The sequence below is a fragment of the Notolepis coatsorum genome (genome assembly GCF_963971535.1).
Source record: "Notolepis coatsorum genome assembly, contig: SCAFFOLD_302, whole genome shotgun sequence".
NCBI lineage: Eukaryota > Metazoa > Chordata > Actinopteri > Aulopiformes > Paralepididae > Notolepis > Notolepis coatsorum.
Window position 1 is genome coordinate 227,532 of NW_028173907.1, and position 20,908 is coordinate 248,439.

A 20,908-nucleotide genomic window follows, 5' to 3' on the forward strand; every position below is an offset into this window, starting at 1 on the left:
TTTCTTCAGAGGCCTTTCACTTGTAGAGCCATGTTGTGTAAGTTCTGGCTCTCCTGCTTCCACATCTTGAGCTGCAGAACACAGCCCGTTTCGCAGCTGTATCCAAGCGTTTTTTGTCGGTAAAACGCCTTTAGCAAGTAGCGTGAAAACCAGCAGTGTCGCAGTGAAAGGTTTAACCATTTTGTTAGTGCGGCAGTGAAAGGGTTAACAGAATCCACAAAGTAGCTGTTAAAAGCTGTTGCGACTTGTAGTGGGTCTTGTATTAGGCAGCCGTTTACATTAGGTTTTAGTCTTTTTGCTTTTTGTTTCTATGGTCTTTTCCTGTCAGTTTCTTCAGATTATCCCAGATCAGTTTACAGTTACCCTTTGCCTCATTTATAATGTTAATGAAAAGAGATGCCTTAGCCTGTCTCAGTTCTTTGCTTACTTTATTTCCCAGGGTTTTAAACCTCCGCTTGTCACATTTTAGTTTTTAGAGCTATTTTTAGGGCATGGTCCCTTTCGCTTACCCAGGGGAGGGTGCTCTTTTGACTACATTTGGACTTTGTTTCTTTGAGAAAGCTATTTATTGTGGCTGTCTGCTTCCACATCTAACCCTGATAGCACATCACTCCAATTGATTTAATTTATTGTATTATCAAAGTCGTCTTGGTCAGCCCTAGGAATTCTGAAGTAGCTATATGCTTTTTTGTCGAAGCCAGGTTCAATCGATTCCTTGACAGTTTTCTTTATATGAGCGTTAGGTTATAGTTGGACAGACCAGTGACAACATTCTTTTTTTTTTTATCCACTTTTTCTCCCATTTTATATATTTTCTCCCATCTCAATTTCGTATCATCCAATTCAACCCTCCCCTGTCACGAACGCTGTTTCTTGCCTCCCACAAGCCGGCTGCAATGTGGACTAAGTCATACATAGCACAAGTCCCCTCCGGTACTTGAGGTAACAGCAGTCGCATTTTTTCACCTGCGCAGCTCGATCTCTCAGTGGCGAGGAGTAACGCGTGGGAGGCTCACGCTGCCCCCGACACTTCCTGATTCTACTGCGCTGGCGCACCAACCGACCTGTAGGAGTCGCTGTCCACAACGCCCGATCCACACCCATCAGTTTCCCACCCCCTAATACGGCCAATGTGTATTAGTATGAACGACCAGCTAAACTGAAAGCAATGTGGAGCGCTGGGCTCGAACAGGCGAGCCCAGCGTCTCCGCATTTGTGGCGAGCGCCTTGCCCACTACGCCACGTAGCCCTACCATTGACAACATTTTATGATTTTGTTATCCTCTCTGGCCTGTTACTAAACCCTAGATTGATCTGGGTCTTTGATGTGGGTGTTAACCTAGTTGGCCCTTTAAGAGGGATTCTAATTATTTTGTTGTCCGCCGACGGGTTCAAAGCTCCAGCGTGACCCCTAAGGGTTGATTAACCAGCTGTACAAAGTCTAGTTTGGTCATTGTTTGTTTTAGAGTTTTTCTAGCACGTTTGTCTTCCCAGTTTATGTTGAAATCACCCATTAAGATTGCTTCCTTAGGTCACAGTCATTGAGAATAGCTTTAAGCTGGTCGAAAAATAAGGCTTTTGAGTTAGGTGGTCGGTACAGCCCCAAGAGGGTAAAGGACATTTGGGGAGACAGAGTGATTTTCAAACCAATGCATTCTTATTCATTATTGGAGGACCAGTGTATCTGGGTGCAGCGAATGTGGTCTTTAACATAAAACATCAGACCTCCCCCTTTCCTTCAGATCTATCTTTTCTGAACATGTTGTACCCAGGTACAGACAGAGCAGCAGCTGGAGAATAGCTGTGCAGCCAGGTTTCAGATAGACACAGGACATCTGGTCACTTTTTGGGGTGACACTATATATGTTTAAGTGTCTCCCCCTAAAAAGCCGTTGGGCTTGGCACGAGGGTCCCAGAAAATGCTAGCATTATTTAAAGACTGAAAGAATGACCACTTTTTGTGTTTTTTAATTGCTGGGTTCAGTGAATTACATTTGACAGTGGAACTGCGCCCCTATACCATTGTTTAGGGAAAGCCCTGATACTGTATGTGACCCAAGTAATGCCCTCTAGTGTCCAGGCCCTATCCACGTGAGGACACTGTCACCGTGCAGGTTTATGGTCAGATAACCAATCCTATGGAAAATACTACCTTTTTGTCTAAATGACTTAGAAACATGACTGACAAAAACGATCAAAGGTCGACTTTGTCAGACATTGTTCTGGCAGACTAATAATAACCAGAAATCAAAGTCAACCCATCACATGGTCTAGGTCTGGGAGAGCGTAGAGGACAAGAGTCAAGTCCACTTTGACCTGTGGAAGGTGTCTCTTCTCTACACACGATCAGAGCAGGAAAGGTGGACCCTGTCAAGCGATTACGTTTATTTTTTTTGTCTACAGGTTCTCATCCGGTTCCACGTCCAGAGGAACGTGATTGTCATTCCCAAGTCCAAAAGTCCTCATCGGATCAGGGAGAATTTCCAGGTAACACAATCTTCAGGCAATCGCCAGTGGATGGAAACAGATGAAAAGGTGGTATGAGAATAACTTGTATAAATCAGTGTGAGGGATTTAATTCACCTTAAAGGGAAATAAAATCATCACCAAATTAACTTGAAGGTGCTATAGATAAAATGTGTATGTAGAATAATATTTTCTTTTTAATAAAAATGATTACGAAGGGCGGGCCGTCGCACATCGCAGCACATTTGCCCTCGTTTGGCGGTGTCCCACTATTTTAGTGTCTCTGAACCAATACATCGGTTGAAAGCTAAGATGGCCACTGTTGGATTGACACCCTACTTGACCTATTACAGTATGTGCTGCGATCTATTTCGGGTTATAAGACCAAACCCGGTGACCGGACCAATCACCTCTGACGGTTAAAAATGATTGACCGTTTTTGTAGCCTATGAAATTCTGGGAACGACGATACTTGACTTGAGGGATGTTTCCCAGGATTATGGTTTTCTCTCTGTGTAAAGGTCCAGACTTGTTCGACATCTCCTGCATGGCCAATGGCCATTTTGGATAGCCATATTACCTATACATACCATTAGAAAAACATGTGTAAAACACTCATTTTCTGTGGTATTGTTGTGAACTTTGGACCTGCACTAGATACTGTAAGACTTCAGTATATGGCCCCATTGCGTTTTCCAGCTAATACCTCTCAGTCTGTAAGAGGCCTCTGTTTGCAAAAGATTTTTTTACGTAAGTACATTCCCCCCCCCCCCCCCCCCCAGTGTGTTCAAACCCCTGTAACTCTATTACAGTAGCACTCAGAGTGATTCTTCCTGTTGTGGATGAAAAGTCAGAATGTTTCCTTTCAAAAGAGGCCAGACTCATCCATGTGCTATAAATGGTTCAAGAATAGCTTTCAATCAACAATGGGTATGCAATCGACAGGCGTTTTATGCAAAATTTGCAAAACTGTTAACACTTTCAGAGGCGACCGTGTTTTCCTTTTTACCCCCTTGAATGCCCATCATCCACTTCAATGTTAGCGTTAATATCGCCTAATATATGTTTTAAATTATGGCTATGTGTCTAATCTGCCCGTCACTTATCAATGACTAATTTTCCAGTGAACATTGTCGAAGCGGATTGTTTTTTTATCGGTTCATTTCTGTTTTATAGCATCTTGAAAAGCCCTCGTTTTCAAGGAAAATAAAAAGATTCCATAATAAACGGAATATTCTAGAATACACAAAAAACGTTCAAATTTTTCGGCCTATTTATGAATCGTTTAAAAAAAAACGCTCGATTATCGATAGTATATGTGTACGTATGCATGATATATAGGCGATCTGATATCTGATCTGATATATTTCCTGATCGCTCGCACAGCCAAACAGCCATATCACACATAGGGGAAAAGCTTATATCTCCGTGAAAACAGGTCTGATTATCCTAAGACTGGTAAAATATATTTCTTACCTGAGATCAGATGGTATCCAAAAAGATTATTCCAATTCCTGATCGCCATTCCAAAAATCAATCCTTTTATTGATCCAATGCTACATACTGTAAACACATATTACACGCTGTTCTGATGGTCCACAATGACTGGGATCATCTCCGGTTACATGCGTGAGAAGTAATGTGGATTCTGGATTTTCTTTTTCTCATCCATTTTTATTGAGTCCATTCCAAACGGGTGCATTACCATCTGGGAGACGATAGGGGGCGCTTTTTTCACATCTGAGCTCCTGATGGGGCTGGTTTCCCAACGGTAGACTCGGTTGATGAAATATGAATTCAGATCGCTAATAAAAAAATAAAACTATATTTGTCGTCGTGGGCATTCAGGGGGCGGGCTGATAACACATGTTATGTCGTCCGTGGCATCCAAAGTGTTAAGAGGTAAACATAAAAACATCCCATCGACGACAAATATACTTCAATACTGAAAGATAACCTTGCAAACGATAAAACATTACTTGCAATGCTTACGATGGGGCAAATTGAAGGATTACAATGGATGTTATAACAACATGTTGATCTGCTGAGATCTCCCTTGCAACTGAAAGGAGGTCCTATTTCCTATTTATACTGCTGCAATACTACATTCAATCAAGATGTTAAAGCAAACCAAAACACTAAACAACTGATGGGGGGGGCAGAAAACTACTGCTATATAAAGAACGAAGGTTATCCTATAACCCTAGTTATATGAGTATAGTGAGCGCTCTGCTCTATTGGAACTGTCCCTTTAATTATGCTATCATGAAAACTTTCAACCACATGCACGCTCCTCACCTGCCATGGCCATACTACCAGCTCCTTCCCCAGTCTTTCACCGCCGAAACGGAAGACACGTGGTGTCCTCAGTGAGTCAGAGCAGAGCGTTCGCTATAACTAGGGTTATAGGATAACCTTCATTTTTTTTCGTATAGCTTTGCGCTCTGCTCTATTAGAACACAAGAGTGGAGCAGAGCGGAAAGCCAGACAGATGTACCCGCTGAGGTCCCCTACAACCATCAGAATACCGGGGAGGATCCGGACCTGGAAAGTGATTTTGATTGGCAAGAAGCCTGGGCAAATATTCGATTCACATCAACATCAAGGAACCCGGACCATCAACAAATCAATCTTAACTATATTCACAGGACATACTTGACTCCTATAAGACTGAAAAAAATTGGTCTTATACAAGACTCCAAATGCTCCTTATGTACAAATGGGGACAAGGGGACATTTATGCACATGTACTGGGACTGCCCACCAGTTAAGATATTCTGGAAAGAGGTGACCCAGCAACTATCAAATCTCTTAACTTGGAATATACCTGTACACCTCTCTGTACTACTGCTGAATGATGTTTTTGAGTGTGCAGTACATCCACAGCTAAAGAGATTGGTTTTATCGGGTATCACAGTGGCTAAAAAGCTGATAGCATCACGATGGTTCCAACCGGAAAAAAATTGCCGAAAGGTCTGGATTATTACATATCTCGATGTGATCTATCAATAAATATCTACAGCAAGAATTTTGGGTCTCAATGAATCCAAAATGACATTGTGGTTAGAAGTGGTGGAGAAAATAAAAGCTAGCATATAATGGTAATGTCTGGTTAGGAGCGAGGGAAAATGGATGGATTATCCAATGGGGGGTCCGGAAGGGGGGGGTACGAGCTGGAGCATATGTGTGTAGGTTTTTAGATAACAGGTATTAAGGGTATATCCTATATAAGACAATTAACTAAAATGTGATTTCATTGGATGTGCACTGACAACTAATGCTTGTATATCTTATCGTGTGTTGTCATGTTTGTTTATGTGTTTGTTTAAAAAATAATAAAAAAATAAAATACAAAAGAACGAAGGTTATCCTATAACCCTAGTTATATGAGTATAGCGAGCGCTCTGCTCTATTGGAACTGTCCCTTTAATTATGCTATCATGAAAACTTTCAACCACATGCACGCTCCTCACCTGCCATGGCCATACTACCAGCTCCTTCCCCAGTCTTTCACCGCCGAAACGGAAGACACGTGGTGTCCTCAGTGAGTCAGAGCAGAGCGTTCGCTATAACTAGGGTTATAGGATAACCTTCATTATTTTTCGTATAGCTTTGCGCTCTGCTCTATTAGAACACAAGAGTGGAGCAGAGCGGAAAGCCAGACAGATGTACCCGCTGAGGTCCCCTACAACCATCAGAATACCGGGGAGGATCCGGACCCCCCCCCCCCCCCCTAGCGAGGGCCGGGAGGGAGACCGGACCCGAACTGTGCGAAGAGGGAACAGTACCTCAAACGCACAGGGTGAGCAGACCGTGGGACTTACCTTTGTATAGAAGGGCCCGCGACTACTCGGATGCGCATCCCGCACGCCACCAGGGAATGGACGTGAAGCAAAAAAAACAGTCACAGCCCCCGACATCGCGGGGTCGGAGTCAAAAAGCCCCAACCCTGTGGCAAGGCCGTAGCAGCGGGGCACGGAGGAGGTCCCAGCCCCAGGCCACATCCTGGGGGCTAGGATCCCCTGAAAAAGGGGCCTGGTCAGGTCAACGAGGCCGTGGCATCGAGACCCCACCAGACGGTCACTGGTGACACCCCCCCACATCGCCAGCGTATCGGACAGGGCCTAAAATAGGTGAAGGCCCTTCTACCCCTGGCACGCCGCTTCGAAGCGTCACAAGGAGGCTTCCCCCCCACAATGTCGTGGGGCCAGCTGGCGCGCCGGAGAGACAGGTCTTAAGAGCAGAACTCGACCTGCGCCCGGAGCACTGCAGACTAGACAGGCGCCTAAGGGGCTTACTGTAAGAACAGTATCCCGGCGGAAAGGGTGTTCGGTATGCCGTGCACCATGTCACAATCTCATGGGGCCACGAACCTCGCGGAGTCGGAGTTAGCCAACTCCACCAGCGAACAGATTCCACCACGAACCATGACCCTGCCAATTTATTAATCCCGCGGGGTCGAGGTTCAGAGAAAGAGTTTGACACAATTGGCAGACGTCACAAAACATGCAGGGGCATACTCTGGGGCAGCCGGGGTCAGACCCGGGCTCAACCAGAGAGTCGACTCTGCTACCAACACACCGGGGAGACAACCACCCCCCTATGTTTATTAACAGAAAATGGTTGCTCCCTTAACCCATTAAGAAACCCCGGAAACATAACTGCGCATATACACAGGCTATACAATGCAGTTCAAGGCATTTCAGGTTTAAAAAGGGTTAACCCAGGCCAACAGGTCAACAAGGGCAAGGCCCGACCTGGGCCTGGAGGACCGGGACCTACACAGGGATGCATAGAGGAGTTGACAGAAGCAGCCTCCCCAACAGCCCCCTCCCATCCCCGGTTTAGCAGGGGGGGAGGGGTGAAAATGAACAGAGAAGGACCAACCCACCTAACATTGTGCAAAAAGGTACAACATAGTATGGACCAATGCACACCACTCTTAAGGGCAACTCGTAGTGGCACCTATATGACACACACATTCATGACATCAACCCCTGTGACGTCCGGCCCGCCCTGGCATTTTCCCCCCCGGAAAAGCTCAGGGTCCTTCGGGGTACCAGAACTTGTCTGCGCCCCGGCGGACAATGAGTTAAACTGATCCGGTCCAGCGCGACGGGGACAAGTCCCGTGCCCTTGTCACGCCGCCGCACCCAGTCCTAAGAGGGGGGTAGGTACGCATGTCGATCCAAAACATCACAGAGGGCGCCACCAAGACGGTCAGTACGCGAACGCACTGCTCCCGGTGGCCACCAAACGGGCGTGAAAACCCCCTGCCAATGTTTGATCTACTCCGTCATCTCCCCCCGGAGATGCACGTGAGTCCTCAAGTCTAACCTAGTGCACTGGCGCTCGGTAGAGACAAAAATCTCCTTCCTAGCCGGCCGCATAAAAAACGCAGTTTTTATGATGTTGGGCAACCAAGGCGCGCCGGTCCCAAAAAGCGGATTCAATCATTGAAAAACACCCTGGGCCAGCGCTGATCGGTCTCGTAAGACCAAACGCTGATTTATGAAACAGCGTGTATGCTCGTAAAGAACCTGAGAACAGTGACGGCGAATTTCTAACAAGAAAGAGCCCCACAATGTTTCCCCTCGCTGTCTGGGACGAGCAGCAGGAAGCCGGTACTAGAGACACAGACACAGGCTCTCATGAGCCTGGGAATAACAACCACGTCAATTCTGCTCTTTATGTAAGAGGGGAAGACAGCGGTTTTCCCAGAGAGACCTCAACGTGAGTAAAACAATTGAAAAAGGTTCATGTAACAATTGGACTAAGTAGACTAAGACTCTCTGAGGAGAAGGCTCCTCTGAGGAGGCTCTCTCACTGAGAGGGAGGCTCTGAAACTCTCTGAGGAGGCTCTGAAACTCTCTGAGGAGGGTCTGAAACTCTCTGAGGAGGCTCCGAAACTCCCTGAGGAGGAGGCTCTGACACTCTCTGAGGAGGCTCTGAAACTCCCTGAGCACACGTCGTATCCCCCAAAATACAGTGAAGTAAACACACGTTTTGTTAAACAAAAACATCCCCCCTAGGAGGGACCCTTTGTGTTATTAACCAAAAACATTTTGGGGGGGGGGGGGAGAGTGGGGCATAGCGGTAACATCTTACCTGACCCCCGGACGCAGGACGAATGGCCGCAACAATGGCTGGTCCACCTCGTTGACGAGGCCTCCTGCTGACGGGGCCAGAAGTGGCGACGGCTGGAGTCCCGCTCCGGCGTTTCGCCCACATCCTGCGGCCGGCCATGGTGCAGGCTTACGACATCTTCTGCCAGAGATGACGCAGAATCAGAGTGTTCAGGGCCCGCTACCTCCCCACGGCTAACGCCAATGGTTAGCAACAAGCTAACGCTAACTCCAGGCTGATGGTTAGCACCAAGCTAACGGCTAGCCTTCACCGGCCCACCGTTAGCTACCGGATAATGCAGCAGCAAGCTAACGGCTAGCTCTCACAGGCCCACTGTTAGCTACCGGCTACTACTGAAGCTGTGTAATGTGAGGAATAGCGATGAAGGCCTGATCACTTCAGACAGCCGACTGCCTCTTCTTTAGCCCAAAGAGAAAAAGGGCAGACAACACCCGCCTCCCTCACAGGACGGCGTTGCCAGAGATAGAGTGGCGTTGGCAGCGAAGCCCCGTTTTATGCGGGCTGCTGCCGCCTTGAGCTCGGGCTAAATAACACGCAAGCTCGCACCCCTCGCGCCGGGAAGCACAACCCACTTTCTTTTTGAAAGGCGGGGGCCAACGTCCAGTGCGGATGGCAGAGGGCATCCCTCCTCAGAGACTTGGGACTCTAACCCAGACTCGGAATCGGGGCTCCCAGGAAAACAAAGCCTCTGTTTTCGTGGGGCGTCAAACAAGAACCCCCCATCCCCTCCACGCAATCCCAATTGTCCATAGGACGTTACCGGCTAACGGCTAGCTAAAAGCTAACGGCCAGGCCTGTATCTCGGACGTGATGGAGAGGTAACGGAGGAATCCTCGCTTGGAGCCGGCTGTTCTGCGGGGCCGTATGCTTGAGCAGCCGACCCGCACAACTGACACATCTGTTTAGACCGTCCGCCCCCACCGTTCACCGCCAATTGACGTGATCGAACAGAGGCGGAGAGCCCGCGTCGCAAGACACCACCCACCCAGAGAGACCGTCGGCCAGTCGACTGCCTCTCGCGGCAACAGTATCCAGCTGCACAGCTGGAGAGCAACGCTGGTGGGGGAACTGCCCAGCGACGCGCACTCCCCTCCGGGCGCCTCTGAGGCTCACCTGCCTGCCACAACCGTGGAGCAGGCAAGCCCCACTACGCCCCGAGGAAGCCCAAATGTGAAGCGCCGGTGGAGGTCAGAATAATCCTCTAGACTCTCCAGTGGTGACGACATTATCCTTTCTTTCTCCCGTAAATTAGTGAGAGAGGGAGAAACAAAAGACAACACAGCTCCTATAACTAAACTAACTACTTTAAAGCACTGAACTTGAAGAGGTGCTATACACGGACTTCACGTGGTGAAAGTAGGGAAGGAGCTGGTAGTATGGCCATGGCCCGCTTATGTGTGAGCGGATGTGGGCGTGGCCAGGCAGGTGAGGAGCGTGCATGTGGTTGAAAGTTTTTATGATAGCATATGATTAAAGGGACAGTTCCAATAGAGCAGAGTGCAAAGCTATACGAAAAATAACTACAAAACAATAAATTTCTTCAGGGCCCCGTTCCATGTACCGGGATAACCGAGTTAGCCGGATAACTTTAGCTGGATAACTGTGTTAGCCTGACTTTCCGATTTCATGTACGTGGATTTCCCAAATCACCATGACAACATATCCAAAAGTTTGAGCCTGCTCGAAAGCAGAGTTCAAGTTCAAGTTAGCCTGAACTATCGCCACGCCCCCGCAAAGAAGTGACAGCCCGTTTCCTGAAACTATTCCCACAGTCTACGATCTGCATTATACCATTCTGAATTACGTTTTTGTGCTCCATTCTTCCAGAGGGGGCTTTTGAAATGTAAAATAGACCCAAAATGCTGATATTAAATTCACTTTGTCCTAAATAATGCACGTTATATATACCGTGGCGACGGTGGCGCTCGCTCGTGCGATGTACACATGATGTGGTTATTTTAATTGTAACTGGGATTAAGATGTCTGATGAGATGCGCTGTTTGACGGATTTGAGAAATTGAATGAGCCGTTGACGTCACATTAATGAATGAGGATAAAGAGATAAACTTCATTCAAAACAACGGATATTCTAAACACGGGTCTCTCGTTCATTAATGTATAAACAATGAATTTATCCCATCTGGCCCAGTGGCCCAGCGGTAGTGCTCATGCCTGCCAATTCAGCGACCGGGGTTCAAATCCCCGTGTTTCCAATATGATTTTTTTGAATATAATATTAATGATTATACGCCAAAGTAGCCTGGTTTTAAGTTAAAATATTATAAATCTACATGCATTGAGGATGTCATTCTTTATATAGCTCTCAACGTGCACCAAATTGAATTATTCCTATATTGCAAAAAGAAGGAAAAGACTAGGGCCTTGAACCCCGGTCGTCCGTGTGAAAGTCAAAAGAAGAACCCGTTACACCACAGAGAAGATAAGTAAAAGATTGACTATACATCAATCAATGGGTAAGAGAGCCGTATCGTAATTCTGTATAACAGTTAACTAATAATTTTCGCTAGCAAGATCTCATTTGATTATTCAATCCAGCAGGCAAGTTTAAAGAAATATAATCTGATTGATTGAGGTAATGAGGGACTTAGAATTAGCCTATAGATAACGCATTTAACTTGTCGGCGAGGCGATTGAGCCTATTGCAATCTGTCAATAAAGTCTTAAATCAATTAATCAATCAATGCCGTTGAGAATCAGGGTCTCTGCCATCGATACGTGCTGGCTTTCCACCTAAAACGGGAGCGCGCATCTAGCCTGACTTGAGCCTGACTCTCAAGTCTGGCTTGAGTTAACGAGACTGAATCCTCCTTTGTGAAACAGGAAAATCCCGGCTTTGAACATCGGGTTAACTGAAGCTGGATAATGGACATGTTGATCGACTTAGTTGAACCACGTACATGAAACAGGGCCCTGGTTTGCAAAACTTTTTTGTGAATGAAATTAACACAGGACAACTATGGGGTCTTCTTGGGTTCATGACTGGCTCAGTGATTCTGTCTTTGTCTCTCAGGTGTTTGACTTTGAGTTGAGTGAAGCGGACATGGCGACTATACTGACCTTCAACAGAAACTGGAGAGGGTTCCCCATGGACTGGTGAGAGAGAGGGTGGGGGGAAAGAGGGGGAGACATAAAGAGAGTGAGGGGGAGAGAAAGAAAGAGATAGAGAAAGAGTGAGAGAGGGAAAGGGGGATGGGGGAGAGAGAGAGGGAGGAGAAAGTTAGAGAGGGAGATATAGGGGAAGCGAGAGGAGAGATAGAGAAAGAGGGGTAGAGTGATAGAGAAAAAGGGGGGAGAGAAAGAGATGGGGGACAGAGAGGGAGGAGAAAGTAAGAGAGGGGGAGAGAAATAGAGGGAGAGAGTGAGAGGGAAATAGGGAGGGGAGAAAGAGATGGGGAAGAGAGCAGAAGAAAGATAGTGAGGGAGAGAAAGAGACAGGGGCGGGAGAGACGGAGAGAGAGAGTTATTTGAGAGAAACAATGGAGAGGAGTTGTTGTTCATGATGATCAATAAAGGCAGAGAACAATGTTGTTGCTTATAGAGCCACTGACTAACATGCTCCCTCTTCTCTGCAGGGGCAACAAGCACAAAGACTTCCCCCTGCATGCTGAATACTGACAAGGAAGGTGGGGTACATGACACCCTGACCTCCCTTGACCCACCGACTGACATTCCACTGCTTTTTATTTAAATTGTTTTGCTGCAAAGCCCCCATTCACACTAATTTACTGTTGGTTTGGTTACCCAGATTTAGTTTGTTTTGACAAGAAGTCCTCCGGTCTTCTCGGAGAGAGCCAGGACACAGTGGTTAAGTCAAACCAGTAAAATTTGTTTGAGCAGAGGAGAAAAACAAAGTCCCTCCAGGCCCCTTCTGGGGGGGGGGGGGGGGGGAGTGTTCAAGCTGCGTTTACATAGTAATTTGGCTAACGCTTTTATCCAAAGTGACTTGTGTACAGCAAAGCCAGCAAAGGGGAACACTCCCAGGTCATCTAAGGCCATGGTTACACTGGTGAATACAGCAACGTTTTTGTTGCTGAATGATTACGTTTGCTGTCCAAGTTAAAAAGAAACGCCGTTTTGTATTTTACCCATTCTGCAATCTGTTAAATAAAGTTTACATCCATTCATTCTGCTAGCATTAACGTTACCAAGCTGCTAGCCGCAATGCTATACTGTTATAATGGCATATCCCTATCACGTTAGCACGTAAGCTAACAAAATCGGCGACGATCTTTTTGTGAGACTAAGCTCTTGGTGGTCAATTGTGTTGATGTTAGTTTTGTTTCATCAACAAATGAGAGGCAGAACACACAGTGAATGTATCCGTTTTGTTTATTGCACTTTTTTTGCTGAAAAATAAATGCTACGTTGGCTAAATGGATCACGCGAGGCATTTAAAGATGGTGGATTGTTGATTTTGAGCAGGAAGTGTATTGGTACATTCAACTTTTCTGATTGGTTGCAAATGGCCTTCATGTTTGAACTACATCGCCACCTACTGCTTTGGCATTGTACTACATGTATATACATCACTGTGCTCAGGAGGCAAAAACAATGTCTAACTTGCCTGCCATTATGTTGCGTTCTGAAAAGCGAAACTGACCCTGAAAACGAAACGAAAACTGGCCATTAGTGTAACCGCAGCCTGACAGTGCCAAACTCAAGTGCTTCAAGCGCAAGCTTCAAGTTAAACTTGGGGTCGTACTTTTTCTCTCTCCACATTAAACAATAATTTCTCCAGACCAGGAGCGGCTATGTACCTTTAAAAATAAATGTAATATTATGCTTTTTATTGTCAAAAATACAGTATGTGAAATGTTGTTATAAAATGTTACCTGAGCCTGCATAAACTCAACAGTGTAATGTTAACAATAAAATGTCTTTACACCATTCTTTGTAGCATTGTGTGACTGTGATTTAGTCAGTGTGTCCCGACCACTGGTGTAAAATTACACGACGTCTCACACAGTTCCAAAACTTGTTTTCTACATTCTTGCCAGTGTCGTATATTTATCTAAATAAAACCTGTAAATTAAACAATAGAAATTATGCACATATATGAAATAGCAAAGAACTAGGTTATTTTCTCTTAGAAAATAGAGACTCACAGCCATGCCAAATCACCTGTTAGGTTAACCATACATTTGAGTCAACAAGAAGGCTGTTAACTGGCCTCAGTCTAAATGGTGACAGATGGCCAAAAGCTACCTTGAGATGTACGGAGGGGAAACACTGAATACAGCTGAGGGAGGTCAGATTACCTCTAAAAATGGACTTAGGTTAAACATTGCCATACGGATGGCAAGAATTGTAAAACTCAGCCTTGGTAAGAGCTGTAACGGAGTTGCATGTTATTTGTGAAAGTTAATTAGTTATTAGGTCAGGGAAGGACAAATGTGGATAGCCTTCAAATAAGCTGAGACCAGCAGAAAAACGTGTTTGTGTAAGGTTTAGAAGATATTTTATGACTACACAGCCCCACAGTGAGGAAGGGTGATCGTTTCATACAGATGTACTGAGACCACAGGATGAAAACCATATAGGAGACCACTCCTTAACTTACTGAAAAGTGTCTTCAATTAACAATGCATATAGGCCAACAAGTCAATATCTATGGCAAGGCTAAAATATTTATAGTCTAAAATGTAAAGTTAGAAATTACAATAACCACATGATTGTAATTAATCTGATAAAGTCTTTTTCAGGTATAATAGCAGGTACAAACACTAATAAAAGAAGCGAGGGGTTGGTCTTTGAAAATTACCAAACAATATATATGTGGCCAGGGCCGCCTCAGGGGGTGTGCGAGCAGTGCGGTCGCACAGGGCCTCGCGGGAAGGGGGGCCTCGCAAAAAAAAAAAAAAATAAAAATAAAAAAAAAATATTTTTCATTTATTTTTTTTATTATTTTTTATTATTTTTTTTTTATTTTTTTGCGATGCCCCCCTTCCCGCGAGGCCCTTTTTCATCACAGACCTAAAATCTAGTTTTGCTTATATGCTTATATATTTCACATTAGACACGTTTGTAGAATGTGTCTGACTTCCTGGCTCTGCAGACTGCAGTTTTCCGGTTTCTGCGGATTTGCTGCTCTACAGATTTTAGGATAGTGTTTCCGGCCCGTCCGCCGACCGCCGTAATACCAAATAGAAGAAGAAGACACACGAGGTAGATAATTCAGCGCTATTCAGAGGAGCGAGGCGAGTGGATGTCTTTTCAAAAGAAGGAGAAGAGAACTTGTGAGCAGATAAATCTGTTAGGCAGCAATATGCCGAAAGGTGTCCAGTCTGCCGGAAAGTACTCGAAGAAGAAGAAGAAGAAGAATTACACCGTGGGCCAAGTCGCCATGATGCTGTCGCCGGCTAGTAGCTAGCTTAGCTAACGGCTAACCTATCCAGAGGAGCGAGGCGAGGCGAGTGGATGTCTTTTCAAAAGAAGCAATACGCCGAAAGGTGTCCAGTCTGCCGGAAAGTACTCGAAGAAGAAGAAGAAGAAATTACACCGTGGGGCCAAGAAAGTCTCCTTCCACGTGACGTTGATACTGCGTTATGGTGAGTGACCGTGAGTCAACATATTATTATATACCCGCCGTGGATCTGTCTTTCTCTCTCTGGAGCCAAACTGGTCGACTACTGTAGCTAATACTACTAGTAGCTAACGCTAACGGTGTGTGCCTGCTGGTGGTGAGAGCACCTGGCTGTATGCAGCTACATAGAGCCACGTGCCTGATTGAGCTAACTGTTAGCCAGACGCCATGTGTGGGCTGGCTGGCTGGCTGTCGGCCCACCACGTCCTCCCCACACCCAGTCTCCTCGGCCGGAGCCGTGGCCCCCCGTACTATACCAGGAGGGAGGGGTGGGGAGCGAAGGTGGAGGGAGGCGCGCTGAGGCCTTTCGTCAACGTGGAGACCTGTGTTGCGCGGCCTTTCGCCCTGCGCCCTCGTGCAGGTAACTAAGATTAATGAAAATGTCATGACATTACCCCACTCTTACTTCCTTCCCCTCCCGAATGTTTTGTTAATAACAATGTTTTTTTCCAGGCAAAACATATGCTACTTCACAACATTTGGAGATACGACATGTGCTGTGTGTGAATGGTGTAGCTTGTGTAGCTTGTGTAGCTTGTGTAGCTTGTGTAGCGTTGGGCCATTGGCCAAAGCTGTGTGTGGCCTGGTGTCACAGAGTACCTGGCTAGCCTATTTAGCTGATGTCGGCCATTGGCTCCTTGCTTTGGTTTCTCTGGTATACCCTGCTCTTCTTGTTGGATTTAAGTGTTGATCTTTGTCCTTTTGAATCTGTCATACATGCTCTAGTCTCTAACACACACACACATGACAAACACACATGTTCTCTCTCTCTCTCTCTCTCTCTTTCTAACACACACAGTCTGCCTATGGCGGCCTTTCTCGATGGCTAGGCTGTGCTCAAGGATCTTCAGTCACAGTGCTCAGGTATTCTGCCACTGTGTACTCTCTGTTTAGGGCCAAATAGCATTTCAATTTCTTTCCAATGTGTCTCTCTCTCTCTCTCTCTCTCTCTCTCTTTTGACCTTTGTCCTTTTGAATCTGTCATACATGCTCTAGTCTCTCTCTAACACACACACACATGACAAACACATGTTCTCTCTCTCTCTGTACACTGTATATTGACTGTAGAACGGGAGCTCTCTCTCGCTCTCTCTTTTGCTATATGTTGACTGTATCATGCCCCGCCTCGGGCAGCGCTATTATTTAAGAATATGTTGACTGTATATATAAAAAAAAAAAAAAAAAAAAAAATATATATATATATATATATATATTTTTTTTTTTTTTTTTTACCTTTGGGGGGGGGGGGGGGGGGGGGCCTCGCGTTAAATCTCGCACAGGGCCTCGCATTTCTCCCAGGCGGCCCTGTATGTGGCTATGGTGGAATTGATACGTGTACTGTTTAACCAGGATAAAATTAATCTCCTCTGATACGGGGAGGAGGAGTGTCTGAACCAAACTTCCCCAGTTATCAAACTAGCCACAGAACCGTGATTGGATGAGCCAGTTGTGAGCGTCATAGGGAGGACGTTTGTGGGAGGCGGGTCCAGCAGGGTTTTAAGGCACTGTGGCAGGAGGAGAAGAGAGAGAGACGCTGGGAAGACGATCCTGAGGCGGAAAACGAGCGCCCCCGCGCTGCGTCAGGAAATCGCGGAGAAGAGTTGCCTTGGCAACCACCAGACTCCGCCGAGACGGAATCAAGCGCTCCCAGCTTGGAGAATCACGGAGATCAGGGTTGCCGAGACAACCAACCCCAGGAGAAGAACGCTCTGACGGCCGCAGCTGATCCGAGCATGGACCAACTGCCTCGTCAAAGAGACAATTAGATATACTAAGAAGACCATGTACGTGTTTGATTCATAGAGATGTTTTATTAAGAATGGAAATAAACACCGCAGTTTGTTTGATTCAGACCACCTAGTCTGCGGTTTCCTTAATAGAACTGAACCACCTGAAATGCAAGCAATGCAGAGAGAAGGGTAAAATACTATACGATCACAAATCATATATAAATGGAGTGAAAGATACTTCACCAGCCTTACGACGCCCCATAGACCTTGATTGCTTGGGATTGGTCGCTCCGTGTTCAGGAAACTCAGACGTATAAAAGTCTATTGGATCATGTCTCTTTTCCAGCATGTGGCGGTTGTTCCTTTTGTGTCTCTCCTTTTCTCCCACAGCACTTTGACAACCTAGGATGGCTTAGAGTAGATGACAGAGTACAGCAACTTGCAATGGGCCTGGTCTACAAGATACACTACACCACTAAGGTACCCATGTACATGTCAAAATACTTCTCAAAGGTCAGTGAATACCACGACAAAACCAGAGGGAGTTCCATAAATCATGTTCAACCCAGATTCGGCACAAACAATGGACTAAACACGTTTAGCAATTATGCCACAACAATGTGGAATGCCCTACCCACAGCCGTAGAAAAAAACGTGAATCCTTACCCACCTTCAAATCCGCTCTCAAAGAGTACCTACGGGAGGCTGCAATTCGAAACTGGCCACCGTAAATGTCCAAACCCCCCCTCCTAATGTACAGTTTCCTCCCCATCGTATGTATATATTTTCTGTTAGGATCTGTTTAACAGTACTGTATATTTGCATATCTTGTATGTCACAAATGTAACAGTACTGTATACCTGTATGTCATGATATATATCTGTATATCTGTATGTTGTGTATGTCATAAATAATGTCACTATGAATTGAAAATGGGGGACCCTGATATAAACAAGACGAAAGTATTTCTCTGGTCTGCATCCCCTTAACAATTGTGTGTATTGAGCCGTACTGTTTTGTACCCATTCTGCAATCTGTTAATAAAGTTTTTCAATCAATCAATCCCTCTCACTCACTCCACCTGCTACTGATCCAGGTTCCTGTTATATTTCGTAATAGCTCGGCTCTGCTCTATGGGAAGTCCCCTGTTGCCTAGGGCAAGGGCAACCTGAAATAATTTAGCTACAATGCACCTGCACCTGTCCGGCCACGCCCACTCTCGCCCATGCACTTAAAGGAAAACTTCAACATTTTGGCAAATTAGCTTATTTAACATCTTCCCTGGAGTTAGACTAGAAGATACCTTTTTTCATCTCTCTGCATGCATTAGGCTTGGCCTGGGTTAAGGGTTCAACCTCCTCTTTTGGAGTGTTTGTCTCCCCGGTATGCCAGCTGACCCCATGGGATTATGGGGGAGAGCCTCCTCAGAGAACTTCAGAGCCTCCTCCTCAGGGAGTTTCAGAGCCTCCTCAGGAAGTTCTTCGGAGCCTCCCCCCCTCAGCGGAGCCTCCTCCTCAGAGAGAGAACCTCCTTACAGAGCCTCCTCCTCTGGGAGTTTTTCAGAGCCTCTTCCTCGGGGGGTCCTCGTGGCGTGCCAGGCGGAGAAGGGCCTTCACCTGTTGTAGGCCCTGTCCGATGCGCTGGCGGTGTAGAGGGTGGTGTCATGAGTAAATGCCTGGAGAGGTCTCGATGCCGCGGCCTCGTTGATCTCACCAGGTCCCCTTTGTCGGGTCCTGGCCTCTGGCCTCGGCGGTAAGCCTGCCTTGAGTGGCCTGAGGCTGGGACCTCCTTTGCGCCCCGCTGCTACGGCTTCGCCCGCGGGGTCGGGGTTTGGAATCCGGACCCCTCTGGGACACCTCACGGGCAGCGTCGGGGTTTAACGACCCCACCAGGTGTGGAAGCGGTAACACAGGCTTATGTTTTCACGTACGTTCCCTGGTGGCGGGCGGGGGGCACGGTCGGGTAGTCGCGGGCCCTTCTGTTGCACGGTCTGCTCGCCCTGTGCATTTGTTGGGTGCTGTCCCCTCTTTCGCACAGTCGGTGTCCTGTTCCCCCCCCCCCCCCCCACCCCTCACTAGGGGGGGTGGGGGGACCCGGACCCTCCCCGGTGTTCTGATGGTTGTAGGGGACCTCGGCGGGTGCATTTGTCGGGCTCTCCGCCCTGCTCCGCTCCTATGTCCCATAGAGCAGAGCCGAGCTATTACGAAATATAACGAAGGTTATCCTATAACACTAGTTATATGAGTAATAGCGAGCTCTCTGCTCTCACTCACTGAGGACCCCTAATTGTCTTCTGGATAACGGTCAAGCCTAGGGAAGAGCGGAAGTACGGTCACGCCCCTCTCTTAAGTGCATGGACGAGAGTGGGCGTGGCCGGACAGGTGCATTGTAGCTAAATTTGTTCAGGTTGCCCTAGGCAACAGGGGACTTCCCATAGAGCAGAGCACTCGCTATTACTCATATAACTAGGGTTATAGGATAACCTTCGTTGTTCATTGAGACACACCCAGTTATCAAGCAATCCACCAGTTGGCCAATCAGAACCCTCCTGTTGTTTAAAACCATGTGGCACTTGCACATTATCCTGTCTCCCGTGTTGTGCATTTGGGCCCACCTGTTACCGAGTCCTAACAATCAGTTTGTTCGTAACTTTCTCGTAAGTCCATTCAAGCATGAGCTCCTATATTTTACATAAAGAAAAAACGCCCAGTGAAAGTGTGTTTTGTTGAATATAACACCATAGTTTACCAGGGAATTATAGTTTTTTCAACATGTAAAGTTATATTTAGGTGTTTTGAACCTAAAAACGTGTTTTTAGCAGACAATGGGAAAATACATACATTTTGGTGTTGCCTTCATATTTGTCTCATCTCCCTGCAATTTCCCCTCCCCCTTCTCCCCCACACACACAAAAAGGCCCCACCATAATATAGCGCTCCTCCTTTTCGGTTGTGGGCTCCTATCAATGTCCCTCTCTGAATCTTATCCAAATAGCATAGTTACACACATGAATCATCAACAGGTGATTTTTATTCAAGCTGCACAATAAATTATAGTCGTCAGATCACTTCAAACCATAGCTTCAAACGCATCAAATCCTTCACTATGATTGTCATCATCACTGTCCCAGCATTCAGGCTCAGAGTGCTTGTTGAATGTCTTTTTGCCATTTTTATTATGAAACCAGGGACAAGCGCCTCTCTCTCTATCCTCCATTACGCACAACCAGCACATGTCTGTCTGACGGTCCGATCTGCGGAGCACACTGGAATATTGAGAAGCTATAGGAATTTTCCATTGGTTCGTCCAGCCCACGTGACCATTTCTAGCATTTCCATTGGCTATAGTGACGGACATACAATAATGGAATTGCAATGTAGTTAATTTGACTAAAATAAGACTTTCAGCAACATTTTCATTTGATTTGATAAAACATGGAAAAAGAATTCCAACTAAAAGTTAAAATCCACTCCCAACAGTATTACTGGTAGATGTTTTTCCCTTTGGTAATTGTGGTTATTAATCTTGTAAGTCTTACCTACAATCTACAATCAGTTATTGACTATTGATATAATTCCTCACATAAGACACTTAGACGATTAGCAATTTCTTAAACACATCAGCCTTTAATCTAATATAAAATAATACAAGCAGGGGGAGGGGGGGGGGGTAGACGACTCTCACAGGAACTGAAAGTAGCAATTTCTCAATAGTATCAACACACATGATGCAGAGGGTATGAGTCAGAAGTTCTCAGAACCGATGAGGGGAAGTGTCATCATAAGGCAAGTTCGGAGTGCAGTAGGGGACCTCGGCGGGTGCATTTGTCGGGCTCTCCGCCCTGCTCCGCTCCTATGTCCCATAGAGCAGAGCCGAGCTATTACGAAATATAACGAAGGTTATCCTATAACACTAGTTATATGAGTAATAACGAGCTCTCTGCTCTCACTCACTGAGGACC

The 20,908-nt window shown here is 46.3% G+C and overlaps 1 protein-coding gene across 1 annotated transcript in view; it reads left to right on the forward strand.

The window, feature by feature from the left end:
* LOC311247660 (aldo-keto reductase family 1 member B1-like) overlaps positions 1 to 13,486 on the forward strand; it is a 35,709-nt gene extending 22,223 nt beyond the window's left edge. Inside the window, exons 8-10 of the mRNA XM_084338672.1 lie at positions 2,404 to 2,487; positions 11,645 to 11,727; positions 12,207 to 13,486. Coding sequence (XP_084194798.1) covers positions 2,404 to 2,487; positions 11,645 to 11,727; positions 12,207 to 12,249 — 210 coding nt within the window. The 3' untranslated portion in view covers positions 12,250 to 13,486. The remainder of the gene's footprint in view (positions 1 to 2,403; positions 2,488 to 11,644; positions 11,728 to 12,206) is intronic.
* Positions 13,487 to 20,908: the final 7,422 nt, after the last annotated feature.